Source organism: Carcharodon carcharias, chromosome 1 (assembly GCF_017639515.1).
Source record: "Carcharodon carcharias isolate sCarCar2 chromosome 1, sCarCar2.pri, whole genome shotgun sequence".
NCBI lineage: Eukaryota > Metazoa > Chordata > Chondrichthyes > Lamniformes > Lamnidae > Carcharodon > Carcharodon carcharias.
In genome coordinates, this window is record NC_054467.1 from 68573589 (window position 1) to 68594057 (window position 20469).

Here is a 20469-nt window from a genome sequence, read left to right on the forward strand (position 1 = left end):
ATCACTTTGACATTAAGCAAAGGAGCTCTGAAATAAATTTACATGAGAATCCTAGCTAATCCTACTATCCCATCACAGAAAGATGATGTTATGTCTAAAGAACAGACAGAGCAATTACAAAACTTGATTGGTCAGTTGAACTGGTTGTGCACTTAGGCTAGCCCAGATGGTCATTTTGATATACTGGAGTTAAGCACACAGGTGAAGTCCCCTAAAGTAGAGAATGTTTCACGGGCAAATAAAACATTAAGGAAGTTGAATCTAGATAGATACATTGTTAAATTCCCATCCTCAGGTGACCAAAAATCATGAAGCTAGTCATGCTTAGCAATATTTTACATGCTAACCTTCCTGCTGGGCAGTCTAGTGCAGCCACTTTCATAATATTGCTTAAAAGTGAGAATGAGAAATTCAGTCCTTTTTACCTTGAGAAGAAAACAAAAAGCATTGATAAAACTATTTTGACTGCTGAAACACAGATTCTTGTGGAGGCAGTGGATATGGGATTCTTCTTGTCAAATATTTAAGTGAAATATTGTACAATGGCACACTGAAGGTAGCGTACCCATTCGATGTTTTTTTAGATAACCACTTTTTATGGAATAATAGACATTCTACGATAAGTGACAATGAGAAGGCTACAGATTGATCTTGCTGGCTTGAAACAAGAGACAGGGTGTTAGAGAGGAAGGAAACCTCAAACTAAAGGGTGGAGGCAAGTCATCAACTGTCAGATTATTTTCCAAAAGAACTACATGCATAAATAAATTGTTCAGGAGAGGCATTTCACAATGTAATGCTTTTTACAGAATAAGACCATTGTGATTAATTTGTGTCAAAATTTTTGTTCAAATGAATTCTAATTTTTAAAGAGGGATGGTAGTCCTTACAATTAGTATAGAAATTGATTTGTCCAATCTATATGAAAATTAAAATCACCACAGTTATTACAATACCTTTCTCACAATCTCCGATTATTTCTTGATTTATTCTCTATCCTATAGTATAGCTACTGTTAGGAGGTCTATAAACATCGCCTGCCAGTGACTTTTTTCACGTGCTATTTCTTATTTCCATCCAAACCAATTCTACATCTTTATCTTCTGAACCCAAGATAATTTCTCACTTTTGTACTGATCTCATCCTTTATTAACAGAGCTACCGCACATCCTTTTCCTTTCTTATCTTTCTGACATGTAAAATAGCCTTGAATATTCAGTTCTAAGCTTTGACCATCTTGCAGCCACATCTCTGTAATGGCTATCGTATTTCAATTTGTGCTATCAATTTATCCACTTTGTTATGAATATTGTGTGCATTCAGGTGAAGTCTTCCCAGTGCCAGCAACTCCCGAGAACTAATCAGTTACTTGACTTATCACTTTCTCTCTTTTGGAGAAAGTACACTGGCATAACTTTCATACATAGTATACCCCACAAACTATGGTTAAACTTCTACCATGTTCTCACTTATTTCCTCAGCATTCTAGGATGCAAGTCATCAGGGTCTAGTGCCTTTACCACTTTGAGTTGCAATAAAGTTGTTTAATTTCCCCATTTACAAACATCAATTAATTAACTTAATTAAAATCACCCAAAAAGTAGCTTTGGCTGCAATCATGGAAGTTCCTGCCAGGATTTCGTGTGCGAAGGAGTTTATAGACAGCAAACAGGCTCACAATAACGGACATAAATTGTAAGAATTTTTTATTTACTGCTTACGTGGGTTTTGTATCTTCACTGACGAATCTGGGTCAGGGTGCTGCTTATGTACAACTTGAGTACAAATCTGCTCAGTCAAGATCTTAAAAAAAAAATCAGAATTCAGGTATAAACAAATTGATGATGAAACAATGTCACTTTCAACACTTCTGCAGTCAAGAAAAAATTTCCAAACTGAAGCATCTTAGTGGATTCCTTGCAAATAAGTGAGTTTTATTATCATATATTGCAATTGAAACATCAAGATTTACACTACTCTCAAAAAGACGCAATGGACAATGTTAAATAAAAAGTAAAAACAAAAACAGAATTACCTGGAAAAACTCAGCAGGTCTGGCAGCATCGGCGGAGAAGAAAAGAGTTGACGTTTCGAGTCCTCATGACCCTTCCACAGCACTGAGCGAATATAAGAAGGGTGAAATATTAATTTTGGGGGGGGAGGGAGTGATGTGTCTCTCTCCCCACCACCCCCCCCAACACCACCTTAAACCAGCTTATATTTCACCCCTCTCCTTATATTCGCTCAGTGCTGTGGAAAGGTCATGAGGACTCGAAACGTCAACTCTTTTCTTCTCCGCCGATGCTGCCAGACCTGCTGAGTTTTTCCAGGTAATTCTGTTTTTGTTTTGGATTTCCAGCATCCACAGTTTTTTGTTTTTATTTTTAAATAAAAAGTAGTTGGCAATGAGTTGCAAGTCAGTAAATTAAGGAATTATGATGTCATACTTTGAATAAAGCTTAAGCACCATATCAAAGTGCAACAGAATCCCAACACTGATTTATAGACAAATTCACCCCAACAATTTGTTCTCCTGCTAGTTGGTACCGACAGAAACCTTGTACAATATGGTGAAGCTCTTACTCTAACAAAATGATAGAATGTGGATCTACACCTGTTATTGAACTAAGTATGTCATTCTGGGAAGTTACTGTAATAGGTCCGGTATTTCCTCATACATAGGGATGAAAGAATGCTAATGATGCAAGAAAGGAGTTGCAAAATAGTGGCACATCATCATGTTATGCCACAGAGAAATAAGATGCGACTTTATATTATAATTTCCTCACTTGCAAAGTTTTCAATTTTAGCCATGATACCATACTAAGTGCCAAGCAAAAACCAATGTTGGAAGGACAGTCATAACCAAAACACCATCATGCATTTCAAGAGAGCAATAGTAAGCTCATTCCATGCTCTTAGCCATATGATGGGAAATAAGACAGGGGGAGAGAAAGTCTGTTGCAAAAGAATCTACAGAATTAAATGTTCTTTCTTTTCACATTTCTAATTCAGTGATCAGCACTGTTCATAGGCAAATCTAAAACATCATGTGACCAATACTGCAATTCATGCTAACAGACAAAAAGAAGCACAGTAAGCTAAGCTTCAACTGCAAGAAACTGCAGAAACTTAACTGGACCAGCCATACAAAAACTTTAACTACAACAGCCGGTCAGAAACTGGGAATTCTGTGGTAAGTTAACTCAGCTCTTGATTCCCCAAAGCCTCTCCACCATCGACAAGGCACAAGTTAGAAGTATGATGGAATACTCTCTACTTACCTGGATGAGTGCAGCTCCAACACCACTCAGGAAGCTCAGCATAATCCAGGACAAAGCAGCTCACTTGATTGGCACCCCACTCACCACCTAAAACATTCACTCCCTCCACCATCAGCACACAGTGGCAGCAGTGTGTGCCATACATAAGATGCACTGCAGTAACTCACGAAGGCTCCTTCGAAACTCACAGCTTCTACCCACCTAGAAGGACAGGGCAGCAGATGCATGGGAACACCACCACCTACAAGTTCCCCTCCAAGCCACTCACCATCCTGACTTGAAACTATTTTGCTCTTCTTTCACTGTCAGAGTCAAAATGCTGGAACTCCTCCCCAAATAGTACAGTATGTGTATCCAGACCAGATGGACTGCACCAATTCAAGAAGGTGGCTCATCAGCACCTTCTCAAGGACAATTAAGAATTAGCAACAAATCTGGCCTTGCCAGTGATGCTTACATCCCATAAAGGAATTTAAAAAAAAGAATTTAACTGCATTCAAAATTCCTCATCCAATCTCAGCATACTTAAAACTCTTATTGGTCACAAATCACAATGCCATGCATAGCTCACATTACACTTGTCTGCTGTTCTCCATTTCTCCACTTTAATATATGATGCACCATTTCTCCAAATGCCACTTTAATAACCATATTGATTGCAGATGCAGTGCGTTTACAAAGTCACATATTACGACTTGCATTCTGACTAAGTGAAGGGCTTGGCATGCTCATTATCAGTCGAGTAGGGCTGTGTTCTCTTGCTTTTGGAACTCCAGCCTGTATTCTTTAAAGTACGTTTGTACACTCTGCAGCCACAGTGCATTGGTGATGGAGAGTGCAAGTGGATATACCGTGGCAACTGACTCACATCCTCACACACCAAAGTGCTTCCACTGGCCACAAGACAAATCATGAGTGTGATGAAATACTCTCCACTGCTTGGAATAGTACTGAAGAAGGTCATCACCATTCCAGACAAAACAGCCTGCTTGATTGGCAACTATCCACCTTAAACTTCACTCCCTCCACCGCAGGTGGCTACAGTGTATACCATCAATGAGATCCACTCCAGCAGCTTGCCAAAGGCTCCTTCAGCAGCACCTGCCTATCCCTTGACATCTTAACACTGAAAAGGACAAGGACATGAGACTGATGTCCATCACCTATGACTCCCCTCCAAGTCGTACACCATCCTGACTTGGAAATTTATTGCTGTTCCTTCATAGTCAAGAGTAAAAATCTTGGGACTTCATCAACAGCACTGTGGAAGTATCTACACCACAGAGACTGCAGCGATTCAAGAAGGTGGTTCATCACCATCATCTTGAGGACAATTAGGGATAGACAATTAATAATGGCCTTGCGAGCAACACCCACATCTCAACAACAAATTTATTGAACAAAAAAATTCAGATTACTTATGCTAATTGAGCACTTTAAACTTAAATTTTGTTAAATCTCAGTGGGCTGATAATGGATCAAAATCTCAGTTCACAACCATTGAATATTCAATATACTATAACCTTTCATATCAGACTATGAGAGATTATGAAACGTGGTTCAATTAAAATGCATGCATTTGGCTAAATAAGTGCAACCTTGATTAAATTGCATGATGATTCTCCATGAATAACTTTGAGATGCAGCCATTAAAAAAATTGAAAGATTAATTTTTAATATTATTCTAACTTTCCTGACCCTTTCTCCTAACCACCCCAATTCACTTTCCTCAAGCTGGGCATTGACACTAAAGATCATCCCTGAACACTATTATTGCCACTCCTCAGATAATTCTGAAGCAAGTGTACTTCAGTAATGCAGAATGGAAATACTTCCCAAAGTCCAATGCCAGCTGTGTAACTACCAGGCCACTCAACCTCAATTTATAAAGGGCAATTATGTCCCTGTGCTATTTCTTACATTACACGACGATTATTTGTAGTACACCAAGAGCCAGTTGAATAAACCTGGATTAAATATATAATGCATAATTCCCGTGACAATTGCATTCAACTTCGTGAAACTGTTTAACTGCAAAATCTGACTTTGTTTGTGTTGTGTTAGGTGAAACATTATTGCAAAAATAGTTGAAGTGAAATTAGATACGTTGAAAACAAACTTAAATCTACTCACGCAGTGTTTCTACATTATTTAAACAAGTGTTACTTTGATTTCTTAGCCCTTACCTCAAATAAGACATTATATGTAGTCATGGTAATTATGTTGGTGTGTAACATCAACCTTTCTGCCAGCAAGGAGAACAAACCATGTCCAAGCATGACTTCAGCCTTACGCCTATAACAGAAAGCAGTACACTTAAAAGCTAGAAAACTTCAGTTACAATTTCAATCTCAGATCAGTATACAAACATGGGTAATTTAATGCCTATGGACTAAAGGATTTTCATTCTTTAATGTTTAAGCTTTAAACCAAAAAAATCTACTCAGATTGAGAAAGAAGCAACTTACATTGCATGCTACTAAAGGATACCTTACAGCATTTCTGGCCATTTAACTGAGGAAATAGATTAAATAAAAGTTTACTTGTACGTACTTCGGAGCAAGATGTTTCAGAAAGTATCCCAACACTTTCAAAGCTTGCACTCTTATTCCTTCATTTTTTGAAGCCAGCAATTTATAGACGATCCTATAAGATAACATAGAACGTAAGTCACAAATTAATGGGAATAGGCACGTTAAGATTCTGGTCAACTCTGGATAATCAGATGACAAAACTACTATCCAACTGGGTTAATAAGGGTAAACGGTCAGTGAGGGAGACTTCGCTTGATTGAGACAGATACTAAGTGAGTATAATGGGAACTTGGTTCAAAGTGGGAATTTGGTGCACTGGGGAAAGAGGTGCTTTAGGTAAGGTTTGCTGCAAGAAGTAAAGTGTGCTGAGTGGGGAATTTGGTAAAGGGCAGGGAGGAGGTGCTTTTCTCTTCTACTCTTTTTCAGCCTCTAGTATTGATTTCCACTTTGGAACAGCAGAAGGAGCAGGTAAATTAGTAACTGGTATTATTAGAAACTAAGTTTTAGAACATAAGATCATAGGAAATAGGAACAGGAGTAGGCTATTCGGCCCCTTGAGCCTGCTCCACCATTCAATAAGATCATGGCTGATCTTGTTGTGTTTCGATTTCCACATTCCCATCTAACCCTCATAACCTATGATTCCCTTGCATAATAAGAATCTATCTACCCCTGCCTTAAAAATATTCAATGATCTTGCTTCCACTGCCTTCTGAGGCAGAGAGTTCCAAAGTCGCACAGCCCTCAGAAAAAAATTATGCTCATCCCTATCCTAAAGGATAGCATTCCATTAGCTTTCTTTATTACTTGCCGTACCTGCATACTAACTTTTTGTGACTCATGTACTAGATTGCTTAGATCCCTCTGCACCTCAGAATTGTGCAGCCATTCTCCATTTAAGTAATACTCTGGTTTTTTGTTCTTCCTGCCAAAGTGAACTTCACACTTTCCCACATTAAACTCCATTTGCCAGATATGCCCACTCACTCAACCTATCTATATCCATCTGCAGCCTCATGTCCTCTTCACAACATACTTTCCTACCTCTTTGTGTCATCTGCAAAGTTAGCTACCATGTCTTCGCTCCCCTCATCTAAGTCATTGATGTAAATTGTAGCACAGGGCCCTATGGGACTCCATTCATCACATCCTGCCAATCCGAAAAAGACTCATTTATGCATACTCTCTGCTTTCTGCCAGCCAGCCAATCTTCTATCCATGCTCATATGTTACCCCCTACACCATACGCTTTTATTTTGCATAATAACCTTTGATGTGGCAACTTAGCAAATGCCTTCTGGAAATCCAAGTACAGTACGTCCACAGGTTCCCCTTTATCTACCATGCATGTTACTCCTTCAAAATACTTCAATAACTTGGTTAAACATGGTTTTCCTTTCACAAAACCATGCTGACTCTTCGCGATTGCCTTAACCTCTTCTAAGTGTCCAGCGAAAACCTCCTTAATGATCAATTCTAACAACTTCCCCATGACGGACTTCAAGCTAACTGGCCTATAGTTTCCCTTTTTCTGCCTCCCTCCCTTCTTGAGTAGAGAGGTTATATTTGCCACTTTGCAGTCTGATGGAACCTTTCCAGAATTTAGCAAATTTTGGAAAATTAACACCAGTGAATCAACTACCTCATTAGCCACCTCTTTTAAGACCCTAGGGACCCAGAGATTTGCCAGCCCACAGCTCCATCAATTTGCTCAGTACCATTTCCCTACTGATTTCAATTTCACCAAGTTCTCCTCTCCCTTTCACCTCCTGATTTGCAGCCATTACTGCAACTTTTTTAGATCCTCTACAGTGAACACAGAAGCAAAATATTTGTTGATTTCTTCTATTTCCTTATTATCTACTATTAACTCCCCACCGTCACTCTCAAGAGGACCAACACTCACTTTACTTACTCTTATCCTTTTTAAATACCTGTAGAAACTCTTGCTATCCATTTTTACATTTCTAGCTAGCTTCCTCTCATACTCTAATTTCTTTCCCCTGGTTAACCTCTGCCGTTCTTTATATTCTGACCAATTATCTGTCCTGCCACTCATCTTTGCGAAGTTGTATGCTTTTTCCTTAAGTTTGATGCTTTCTTTAACTTTAGTTAACTGCGGATGGTGGGTCCTCCCCTTGGAATTTTTCTTTATAACACGATATTCTGAATACTCAAACATCCCCATAAATGTCGGCCAGTGCTTCCTGGATTGACCTATCCTCCAGCCTAGTTTCCCAGTTCATTTCTGCTAGCTTAGCTTTCATCCCCATATAGTTGCCCTTATTTAAGTTTAAGATACTAGTCTTCTCTCTTTCAAACTGGATGTAAAATTCAATCATATTGTGATCGCTGCTACCCAAGGGTGCCTTTACTCCGAGGTTATTAATTAATCCTGTCACGTTACAAAATATCAAGTCTAATACAACCTGCTCTCTGGTTGGTTCCAGAACATGCTTTTCTAAGAAACTATCTCGAAAGCATTCTAAGAACTCCTCACCCAGGCTACAACTGCCAATCCGATTTTTCCAGTTTGTGTAGATAAAATCATCCATGACTATTGCCATCTCTTTCTCACAAGCACACAATATTTTTTCTTGAATACTTTGTCCTACACTGTGGCTACTGTTATGGGGCCTGTAGACCACTCCCACTAATGACTTTTTCTCCTACTATTCCTGATCTCCACCCAAACCGATTCTATACTCCTGGTTTCCTGAACAAAGGTCAACTAACAATTGCACCAATGCCCTTTTTGATTAACAGTGCTAACCCTTCACCTAGCTTCCTATTCTTCTAGAATGTCATGTACCCCTCAATATTAAGGACCCAATCTTTGTCGTCCTGCAGCCAGGTCTCCGTAATTGCTATCAGATCATATTTACTTCAATGTGGGCCATCAATTAATTTACTTTGTTATGAATGCCACGCGCAGATAGAGAGCTTTCAGTTTTGTCTTTTTGTTACCTTTGTAACATCTAGTCTTGACTGTTGATGTATTCTTAGGTTTTTTCCTCTTTGTCCCTTCCTGCCATTCTCTGACCCTCATTGCTCTCCTGTCCTGACTCACACCTTGAACTGCTACCTCTACCAAAGCTCGATCCCTCACCCCTTTTGTTTAGTACTTTCCTAGTTATGCAATTTGCGAGGGCACTTGTCCTAGCATGGTTTAGGTGTAAACCATCCCAATGGTACAGCCCCTACTTTCCCTTGTACTGATGCCAGTGCCTCCCAAACCGGAACCCACTTCTCCCACACCAGTTTTTAAGCCACACTTTTGTCTCTCTAATCTGATTTGCCCTATGCCAATTTGCATGTGGCTCAGATAATAATCCAGAGATTATTACCTTTGAGGTTCTGCTTCTTAATTTGGTACCTAGCTCCTCATACTGACTTTGCAGAACCTCTTTCCTAGTTCTACCTATGTCTACCCATGTGGACCATGACAACTGGATCCTCCCCCTCCCATTGCAAGTTCCTCTTCAGTATTGTTAAGTACTGTATTATTTTAACAGTATTGTCAAGCTTACCAGCAGTGCCAAAACCTATTGGGAGATGTTGGATTTGTTAATTATAAATTGGTTAGTAACTATTAATTAATTAACACATGTTGGAGATGGTAGGGCGATTGCAGGATGTGGGAGCTTCTGGGTACCTGTGTGATCCAGGGCAAACATATCTGCAGTAAGCATCTGTGGCTGCAGGAACTTCAGCTCAGTGCTACTGAACTGGAGGCCAAGCTCCAGACACTGCAGCACATCAGGGAGAGGGTAAGTTACCTTGACACTTTATTTCAGGAGGTGTTCAGACCCCTTAGCATAGGGTCTTCTGATTTGGTCAGTGGTCAGGGACAGGAGGATGTGACTGCAAGTGAGGCAGGTAAGGGGACCCAGAGGGCAGGAGTGTAGGAGCCTCGGCCTTTGCAATTGCCTAACAGGTTTGAGGTTTTTCAGCTTGTTTGGATGAGATTGGGGGCTGCAGGGTGGATAAGCTAACTGGACATGGCATGTTGGTACAGGAAGCGATTCAAGCAGGGGGAATAACAAGCAATGTAATGGTAGATTAGAGATAGATAGAGGGATTGACACCATTCTCTGCATCAGAGCATCTAGACGGCTGTGTTACTTGCCAGGTGACAGGGTTCGGAACATCTGCTCAGGGCTGGAGAGGAACTTGCAGTGGGAGAGGGAGGGCCCAATCATCACGGTCCATGTAGGTATTAATGACATAGGCAGGACAAAGGAGGAAGTTCTGCACAGTCAGAATGAAGAGCATGGCACCAAATTGAAAGGCAGAACCTCAAAGCTCACAATCTCTGGATTATGACCTGAGCGACATGCAAATTGGCAGAGGACAAATCAGATTAGGGAGATGAATGCGTGGCTCAAAGACTGGTGTGGGAGAATTGGGTTCTGGTTCGTGCGGCACTAGAACCAGTACTGGGGAAAGTGGGATCTGTAACGTTGGGATAGTGAACTTGCAACCCGTATAACTGGGAAAGTAGAGAGGGTTTTAAACTAAGTAATAGGGTAAGGGATCAAATTTGGGAAAATGTGGTAAACCAAAGAGTAGAGACAAGGCAAAAGGGATAGGTATTATTATGGGAAATGAAAAATAGACCATGACAGGAAGGGATAGAGTGTACAAATCTAACAGTAAATCAACAGATGAGACATGGTGCATGGAAAGGATGTTTACTCTTGTCCAGAACCAGAGGGGCACTGTTTTAAAATGAGAGGTTGCCCTTTTAGGAAAGAAATGAGGAGAAATTTTTTCTGAGGGTTGGGTGACTTTGTAACTCGCTACCTCAGAAGGCAGTGTCACTTAATGTTTTAAGGCAGTGGTAAATCAATTCCCTTGCCTAACAAGAATTTAAGGTTATCAGGGGCAAATAGGAATGTAGAACTTGAAACACAAACAGATCAGCCATGATCTTATTGAATGGCAAAGCAGGCTCAAGGGAACAAATGGCCTACTTCTGCTCCTATTTCATATGTTCGTATGTTCATTAGTTAATGCTTGAATGTATTTATAGCATGAGTTCCTTGGGAACCATATGCAATGGAAGAACTTTCTCAAACCCACACAACAGACTTGAGAGAAAAGTTATAGGTTATGGGATAAAAGGGACAGTGGCAACATGGATGCAAAATTGACTGAGTAATAGGAAACAGCAAGTAATGGTCAATGGGTATTTTTTAGACTGGAGGAAGGTTTGTAGTGGAGTTCCCCAGGGCTGGTATTGGGACCCTTGCTTTTTCTGATATATATTAATTATCTAGATCTTGGTGTGCAGGGGACAATTTCGGAGTTTGCAGATGACAGAAAACTTTGAAGCATGGAGAACTGTGAGGAGGAACAGTGTAGAACTTCAAAAGGACATAGACAAGTTGGTGGAGGAGTCGATAAATGGCAGGTGAAGTTCAATGCTGAGAAGTGTGAGGTGATTCATTTTGATAGGAAAAACATGGAGCCACAATATAAAATAAGGAGTACAACTCTAAAGGGTGTGCATGGGCAGAGGGACATGGGTGTATATGCGCAAAATCATTAAAGGTGGCAGGACAGGTGGAGAGAGCAGTTAATAAAGCATACAGTATCCTGGGCTTAATTAAAAGGGGCATAGAGAAAGGAAGTTATGCTGAACTTGTATAGGTCACTAATTAGACCTCATTAGGAGTACTATATACAGCTCTGGGTACCACACTTTAGGAAGGATGTGAACGCATTGAGAGAGCGCAGAAGAGGTTTACAAAAAATCATTCCAAGAATGAAAAATTTGAGTTATGAAGAGTGATTGCAGAAGTTGGGGCTGGTCTCCTTGGAGAGGAGAAGGCTGAGAGGAGATTTGATAGAGGTATTCAAAGGTTTTTCACACAGCGATTGGTCAGGTCTGGAATGCACTGCGTGGAAGTATGGTGTAGGCAGGTGCAATCGAGGCATTCAAGAGGGCATTAGATGATTATTCAAATAGAAACAATGTGCAGGGTTACGGGGAAAAGACAGGAGAATGGCAGAGAGTCATAATTCTCATTCGGAGAGCTGGTGTAGGCACAGTGGGCCAAATGGCCATCTCCTGCACTGGAACAATTCATAGATTATGGGCTTCTGTGAGGAAAGTTCTTTGAAAAATGCAGATTTTTGATTATTTTATGATTGAAGAGTTAACACATATTCTGTGAAGTATAAAGGTGCTTTCTGAAGCACATTAAATAAAAACTTAATGCACCATTTCCTACTTGAACAGCGTGTGAATCCTTCAGGTAATTTATGACATCTTTTTGTTCAACTCAACTGGAGTTCTGTTTTGAGTTACTATTAGGCTGGACTATTCTAATGCTCTCTTGGCCTGTCTTCCATCTTCCACCCTCCATAAATTTGAACTCATCTAGAACTCTACTGCCTATATCCTAATTCACACCAAGTCTTGTTAATCCATTAGCCCAGTGTTCACTGATCTACTTAGGCTTCCAGTCATTTATTGCTACACTCAAATGAGTACCCAGATAGACTGTTTGTGGGATAAACTTTGACCAGCAAAACTGAAGAACTCCCTGGACTACTTTGACCCAGTGAGGTCTTTTACATCTTCTGAGGGCAGATGTGATATTGCTTCAACATCTTAACCAAAAGATGGTCCCTTCAACAGTGCAGAACCCTGAGTACTGCACTGAGGCTGACCTAAAAATGTGCTCAAGTTTCTGGAGTGGGATTTGAACTAACCACCTAACTCAGAGATGAGAGTGCTCCATAAACTTGGACTTGTCCAAAGTTCATTTTGCCCATGTCCTAACTTGCATCAAGTCCCCTTCAAGCATCAGCCTTGTGCTCACTGACCTACACTGGTCTCTGATCCTGCAGCACCTTGATTTTAAAATACTCATTGTTATCAAATCGCTCCATCATCATACGTTCCCCATCTCCAACTTCCTCTACAGCACTAGAACCTTCAGATTTATGTTTTCCTCCAATTCTTCCCTCTAATGCATCCTTGATTTTAACCACTCAAGCATTGGTAACTATACCATCAGCTGCCTGGGTCTTGGTCTCTGGAATTTCCCCAAGCCTCTCTGTCTCACTACCTTGCTTCTGCTTTAAGACACTCCTTAAATGATACCTCTTTGCCCAAGCAATTGTCCTAATAGCTCATATTGCTCGGTGCCAGATTTTGCTTTATAACGCTTCTGTGAAGTGCCTTGAGATATTTTACTCCATCGAAGGCACTATACAATCGCAAAACATTACTTTTTTGTGATGCCGATTCTCTTTCACCCTTGATCATTCTTTATCATTAACTAACACAGCTAATGCTGATAAAATTCAGTCTTTTCTCAGATAAAATGTTGAGATTTGAACGTTTATTTCTTGATTAATTCTTACAACCATACAAACAAGGAGCAGGAGAGGGCTATTCAGCCCCTCGAGCCTGCTTCGCCATTTAATAAGATCATGGCTGATCTGATAGTATCCTGAAAGCTGCATTCCACCTACCCCCAATAACCTATCACCCCTTTACTTAACAAGAATATATCCACCTCTGCCTTAAAAGTATTCAAACACTCTGCCTCCACCGCTTTTTCAGGAAAAAAAGAGTTCCAAAGGCTCTTGACCCTCAAGTAAAAAATTTCACCTCATCTCCATTTTAAATGAGCAACTCCTTATTTTTCAACAGTAATCCCTAGTTCTAGATTCGTCCACATGAGGGAACATCCTCTCTTGATCCACCCTTTCAAGACCCTCAGGATCTTATATATTTCAATCAAGTCACCTCTTATTCTTCTAAACTCCAGTGGTTACAAGCCTAGCCTGTTCAACCTTTCCTCATGAGACAACCCACCCATTTCAGGTATGAGTGTGGTAAACCCTCTCTGAACTGCTTCCAACACATTACATCCTTCCTTAAATAAGGTGACCAATATTGTACACAGTACTCCAGATGTGTTCTCACCAGTGCTCTGTATAACTGAAGAATCCTTAGTTTTACATTCAATTCCTCTTGTAATAAAGGATAGCATTCTATTAGCCTTCTTGATTAAATGCTGTACCTGCACACTTCTGTGACTCATGCACGAGAATACTAGATTCCTCTGAACCTCGGAATTCTACACAGTCCTTCCCCATTTGAGCAATACTCTGCTTTTTTATTCTTCCTGCCACAGTGAACAGCTTCACATTTTCCCAAATTATACTCTATCTGCCAGGTTTTCTCCCCACTCACTCAACTTATCTATATCCATCTGGAAACTCATGTCTTCTTCACAACATACTTTCCTACTTATCTTTGTGTCATCTGCATATTTAGCTGCCATACCTTTGCTCCCCTCATCTGAGTCATTGATGTAAATTGTAATAAGTTGAGACCCCAGCACAGGCCCCTACAGAATGCTACTCACAGCCTGTCAATCAGACAAAGACCCATTTATGCATACTCCCTGTTTTCTGCCAGCCAGCCAATCTTCTATCCAGACTAATATGTTACTCCCTTCACTATGAGTTTTTATTTTCCGCAATAACCTTTGATGTGGCACCTTATCAAATGAAGGTGTTGAAAAGATATGATCTGAACACCTAACTGAAATAAATCCCAAGTCCTTAACAAGTTTTACTTCATTCAGGTACAAACAAGCTCTCGGGATAGATAAAAAGCCTGTTCATCCAACATCAACCCATACCATTTTGATGTATTTTGTAAGCTTTATGGATTTGGCTGCACCTTAACATTTTTGATATTGGATCAGCTTTTGAAAATGCAGAACAGTTGAAAATTCTTCCCAATTTAAAAGGCCAATTTTGGGAAGTTTTTCCACATGCAAAATAGCAATGGGTGCCAGAAGGCAGGTAATTTACCAATATATACATCAGGTATTTTAGAACTTCATGCTCAACTCCAAATTCAACTCAAAAGTTGGAGAGCAATGTGTAGGACTGTTCGAATAGACACCAATTACACCATACACAAGAATCACACCATACACAAGAATAATGTTGCATAAAAAATCTACTCCATTTTATACAATTAGAAACTTGGTATATTTCGAGCTACTAATTTCAATAAACTGCAACATTCCATTCTTTAATTTACATGACAACATATAACTTCATGTCTAATCTTTTACCGCATTCCATTCCTCTGATCAAAAGCAGGAATCATAGAGCCTGGGTGCTCAGACATCAGAGCTACAAGAAGCTGCAGAACATCCATTAAATTGTCATCCTGAAATAAAAGACAAATCTTTAAATCTATAACCAAAAATATGACAGAATTCTCAATGCAATAGTTTAGCGAGCAATGTCCTCATCTGTAAAGGAAAATTTGAAGGTCATATTTTAGAAAAATAATCTTATGCTTCAAACTAAATTTAGCCACATGGGATTTGAAATTAATTCAAGTTTCAGATTTTATATCATGTGTGCACAGACAGAATTAGACTTCCTTCGGTATCCTGTAACAAATCCTTTTTGCTAGTGCATCCAAAATATTGATCACAGATATTTAGTAAAATAAAGTGAAAACCAGGAGTTCATCAAGCACTTTTGTACATAGCTGATACTAAATTTGAACCCATTTATAAAAAAAGTCTAAACTTTACAAGATTGTTCACAAATATTAGATAAAGTGATTTTTTTTAAATCACCTTTCACGAAATCAGGTAGCTTGACAATTTAGGAAAACTACAAATCTGGTTTCATTGATGCGACAACTCTTGAAGCAAATATTGTATTCAATTTACTAGGCTTCACACATTCATTTACTAAAATAACTTAGATACACTATTATAAAACCAATTCAGTGTTAGGAAGAGCTAGTGATCAACTTAAAACTCTGACAAGATTGGAGCAATAAAATTGTACAATTTAAATGATTACAAAAATCGGGAATCATTCACCAACATTCCAGCCTATGTAAGCTGCTGTTTTGTGCTTAGTGATACATGTTGCTGTACTGGCTTCATCCAGTCCACACCCTTGAGAGTTATTCAAGACAATAAACCAATGCTCATAATCTGTCAAACAATTGAAAACCACTACATTTTATTTATTTTTAAAAACGCGCAATTTGATTATATGAATATAGAACTAAGCTGGGTACAACATTCTCAGGAATATGAAAATTGTCCTTGTTAATCTGTCATTAATGTTTCGCAGTTTGAAGATTTACAGCTCATCACTACAAATAATGAATCTTGAACTTTGTAAAATTATAGAACTATGTATATGGAATGGATTCCCTGTGATAGCACAAATGAAGATTTTAGTTATGAATTAATGGGAAGAATACCAATAATCATTCTTCACAATTATTTATTGTACTATCAAAAAACCCTGGTGAATGAGGCAATATGTAACCTTAATCGCTCAGGAATATGATACCACAATACTTTTAAATTAACATTACCAATTATGGTTTGAAGGTCACAAAGTGGATTACCCAGAAGAACAATTTTAGCCTTATTTTCAAAGCGAAGCCTGTTGTCATCCTTTGTAAAATTAAACAGTTCCTCTAATCAGTCATTCCCCCACTTTCCTTACTTAAAATTCTACCTAGACTGCCATCTTGTGGCAATACTTCAATGGCTCCTCAAAAAATCTCTTGCACATCAAGACATGTAATGATTTTGAATTTTTCATTTCTATTGACAATTTCAGATTCTTTAAATTTATTTTTCAATAAATGAAATAAAATGCAAAAGGTTACAAAAAATTATTTCAACATTTCAAATATATGAAAACAATATGCCATGGCTAACATGGAGATTTTACATGTCCCGCTAAGTGAAATGATTAGTATGCATGTCAAAATAGGTGAAATAGATTACTTATGAACAAAATGCTAGCCACGATACGATGAATAATATAAATATAATCACAATACTATAATTATTTTCAAAAACACTCCGGGGATGTCTATGATGTGAGCTAGTGAAGACAGGATTTCCACTGATAACCTTGTTATATTAACTTTAAATTAAACAACCAGTAAGTCTCATGTGTTAATGGTTGATTGATTATATTGTTAAAAATGCATAGGTGATGGACATTGTTTGATTAAAGACTGACATCACATACAAAGAAAGTCGACTGGGGTGCTGGGTTAGATAGTAGCTAGGAGGCAGAGATCTGTAATGTTACATCCTGTTAATAAACCTAACAACATGGAAAAGATGTGTGTCTTAATTCGTATTTCACCATCTGGCTTAGATCCACTTAACATGGCAGCAGAGAATGATTGCCTAAGGGTGAAGATTGGAAACCAAGAAGAACTTTCTTCAGACAGAAGATTGTAATGGAGTTACTTTTAAGAAAAATGGCTGAAACTAAGAGTGAAGTGTCAGGGCGTGATTTCCACCAACGTTCTCTGAATCTGATCCTTATGACCAATGGAAAAATGAAGTAGATATATGGACACAGGCTACATCCTTACTGAAGGTATGGTCTTAGCACTGTCACTTCCTGATAAAAGCAGGATCAGGTGTAAAAGTTTTTTCAGAGCAAGAGGCATCAGTAGGACACTGAGGAAGGTTTTGAGTTTTATTAAGCTTTATGGGTGAAATTTATAAGAAAGATTATCTATTTAGATGCAGACAAGACACATTCAGCCTTTGAAAGATTTAGAAAGACGGATGGTTATTCCACAGCAGAATATATCAATGCATTTAACAGACCACATACAAGATTGCAGAAATTCTATTTGGAAATTCCTGATTCAGAGCTTAATTTCAAATTGTTGGATTGTGCTGAAGTGTCGCACATGGGTAGGCTTCCAGTCTTAACTAAAGTTAAATTCTCAGAAAGAGATTGTGCTTTTGGATCAGATGTCTGAGGCTTTAAAAAAAGTCCTCGGAAAGCAGTGATTTCCAATGGCTTCAGGCACAAATGGGATATTCGGCAACGTCACAAAAGATGGGGGATTCATTGCTCGCACCATTTTGAGACTGTTCAGATATGAGGTATAGGCATCAATACAGAGTAATCACAGACAAAAGAAATGAGGATGGAGACCTTTTGGCAGATCTAGCAGATAACAGAAGAATTAACTCCAGGAATGCCCAGGGAATTATTGTCAAGTGCTTCAGCTGTGATTTGAAATATTATCTGGTAAATTGTCCAAAAAGGAACAATAGAGTTTTTGAACTGACTCATAACACGGAAGGTTAGGAAGAAGAAGATGATGATAATCATCAATCTGAGGGAATTGCACTGGTCACAAGAAGCTTCAGTCTGGTAATGAGCGTTCTAGTCATGGATTCATTTAATTGCACCACGTTGGGCAGTGGTTGCACATCCAGAGTATGTGAAACAGGTTGAAATGTTATTTGGATTCACTAAGAAGCAAGGTCAAGGTATGTGAAAGTCCTACTTGCTTCAGGTTCAGAGATGACAACACGTTAAAGTCACTGAAAAGAACGGTGATTTCATGTAGAATAGCTGGGTAAGCCACTTTATTAATAAGGGTGTGGTATCTATGAGATACCCTTGCTGCTGAGCAAGCCACCACCCATGAAAAATGCACAAATGAAATTAGACATGGAATGTGATAAAGCAATTGTCTTCGAGTAAATTGCAAATCAACTGACTTTCGAATCAGAACATTATTGCATCCCTTTGATTACAGATGTTGGGTTTTGTTAAAGTGTCAAAATAGCAGTAATAGCATCAGGTGATAGGAATTTGAGGGGCAAAAAAAGCAAGTTCTCTTAAAGTTACATCAACAATATGCTTGTCCCTCTTGTCACATTAAAATTCCTAAAGGATGCAGGGATAGCAGGGATAGGATGAGTACACAGAGCCTATGGAAGAGATCAGTAAAAAATGTGATATATGCAAAAAGTATCAGAGGACACCATCACAGCCTATTGTAAGTCTCCCATTAGCACAAGGCTTGATTAAAGTATTAGCTATGGATTTAAAGGTATGGGACAAGGGTAGAAATATTTTTCTTTTACATTTCATAAACATGGCAGCAAAATTCATTCTGTCTACAGTAAGACATGGTAAAGACAAATCAATGATTGTGGAAAAATAGAAAGGGACTGGACTGGCAACACTGGCTAAATTCCTAACTGACAATGGGGGAAATTTGCCAATGAACAATGTGGAAAGTCTGCAAAAATATGAATATCGTAGTGATGAACACTGCAGCTGAAAGTCCTTTCATTTGTGATTTGTGAAAGAAATCACACAGCGATTGATGCAATGCTCAATAGATCTTAGCTGGCTAACCAAACTGTAAGCGAACTGCAAGACCTCTGGCATGGGCAGGCCTTGCAATGAATTTGCTTCAAATGTTGGTGGTGGTGGTGGTGGTGGTGGTGGTGGGGGGGGGGGGGGGGGGGGGGGGGGGGGGGGGGGGTGCTTTGGTCCATATCAGATAACCTATGGGAAAAATCCAAAAATATCTTCTGTGATGTGTGGTCAGCCCCCGGCCTTGGAAGGGTCTACAATTAGATCCATCTTTTCTGTGCACTGGAATGCCATATGTACAGGGAGAAGGGCATTTATTAAGGCAGAAGTTTTAAAGTTCAGCGAGCCTTACGGCATTGTATTTGACCAGAGATAAACTTCAATCCTGGGGATTTAGTATACAATATAAGAGAGGGTCAGAAAGAGTGGTAAGGTCCAGGAAAAGTGATAGGATGCAATGGGAAGACAGTATTTCTCCAACATGGTAATCAAACCATTAGGGTATATTCATCCAGGTTATTGGGATTGATTAAAAACCTGCAGAATCTGAACAACTAGTAGAAGGTGAGAAGGCACCCAGTCCATGACATACTCAACCTGCCTGCTGCAGATGCATCTGCCCATGACAGAATCGATGGAGGTAACCGTCACACAGATCTTGTGGAGAGAAAGACCCATCTTCACATTGAGGAAACCCCCTAGCATGTTGTGTGGCACTACCACCGTGCTAAATGGGATAGATTTCAAACAGATCTATTTACTCAAGACTGGGCAACCATGAGGCGCTGTGGGCCAACAGCAAGAGCAGAATTGTTCTCAACCACGATCTGTAACCTCATGGCCCGGAAAATCCCCTCACTCTGCCATTACCACGAAGCCAGGGTATCAATTAACCCTGGTTCAATGAAGAGTGCAGGAGGGCATGTCAGGAGTAGCACCAGGAATATCTAAAAATGGTGAAGCTACAACACAGGACTACTTGCGTGCCAAACAACATAAGCAGCAAGTAATAGACAGAGCTAAGTGATTCCACAACCAATGGATCTGATCTAAGCTCTGCGGTCCTGCCACATCCAGTCGTGAAATGGTGGAGGACAATTAAACAATTCAATGGAGGAGGTGGTTCCACAAATGTCCCCATCCTCAATGATGGGGAATTCCAGCACATCAATGCAATAGATAAGGCTGAAGCATTCGCAACAATCTTCAGCCAGAAGTGCCGAGTGGGTGATCCATCTTGGCCTCTTCTGGAGGTCCCCGGCATAACAGATATCAGTCTTCAGCCAATTCGATTCACTCCACATGATATCCAGAAAGGGCTGAAGACATTGGATACTGCAAAGGCTATGGGCCCTGACAACATTCCAGCAATAGTACTGAAGGCTTGTGCTCCAGAACTTGCCACAACCCTTGCCAAGCTGTTCCAGTACAGCCACAATACTGGCACCAACCTGGCGATGTGGAAAATT

General features: G+C 39.6%; 1 protein-coding gene across 2 annotated transcripts in view; it reads right to left on the reverse strand.

Moving 5' to 3' along the window:
• Positions 1-20469, reverse strand: part of lrba (LPS responsive beige-like anchor protein) — a 917803-nt gene that overhangs the window by 777389 nt on the left and 119945 nt on the right. For both annotated transcript variants that reach the window (XM_041200623.1, XM_041200530.1), the window contains exons 16-19: positions 14935-15032; positions 5838-5930; positions 5471-5579; positions 1722-1803 (exon numbers count right to left, since the gene is read on the reverse strand). In XM_041200623.1, the coding sequence (XP_041056557.1) occupies positions 1722-1803; positions 5471-5579; positions 5838-5930; positions 14935-15032 (382 nt within the window). The remainder of the gene's footprint in view (positions 1-1721; positions 1804-5470; positions 5580-5837; positions 5931-14934; positions 15033-20469) is intronic.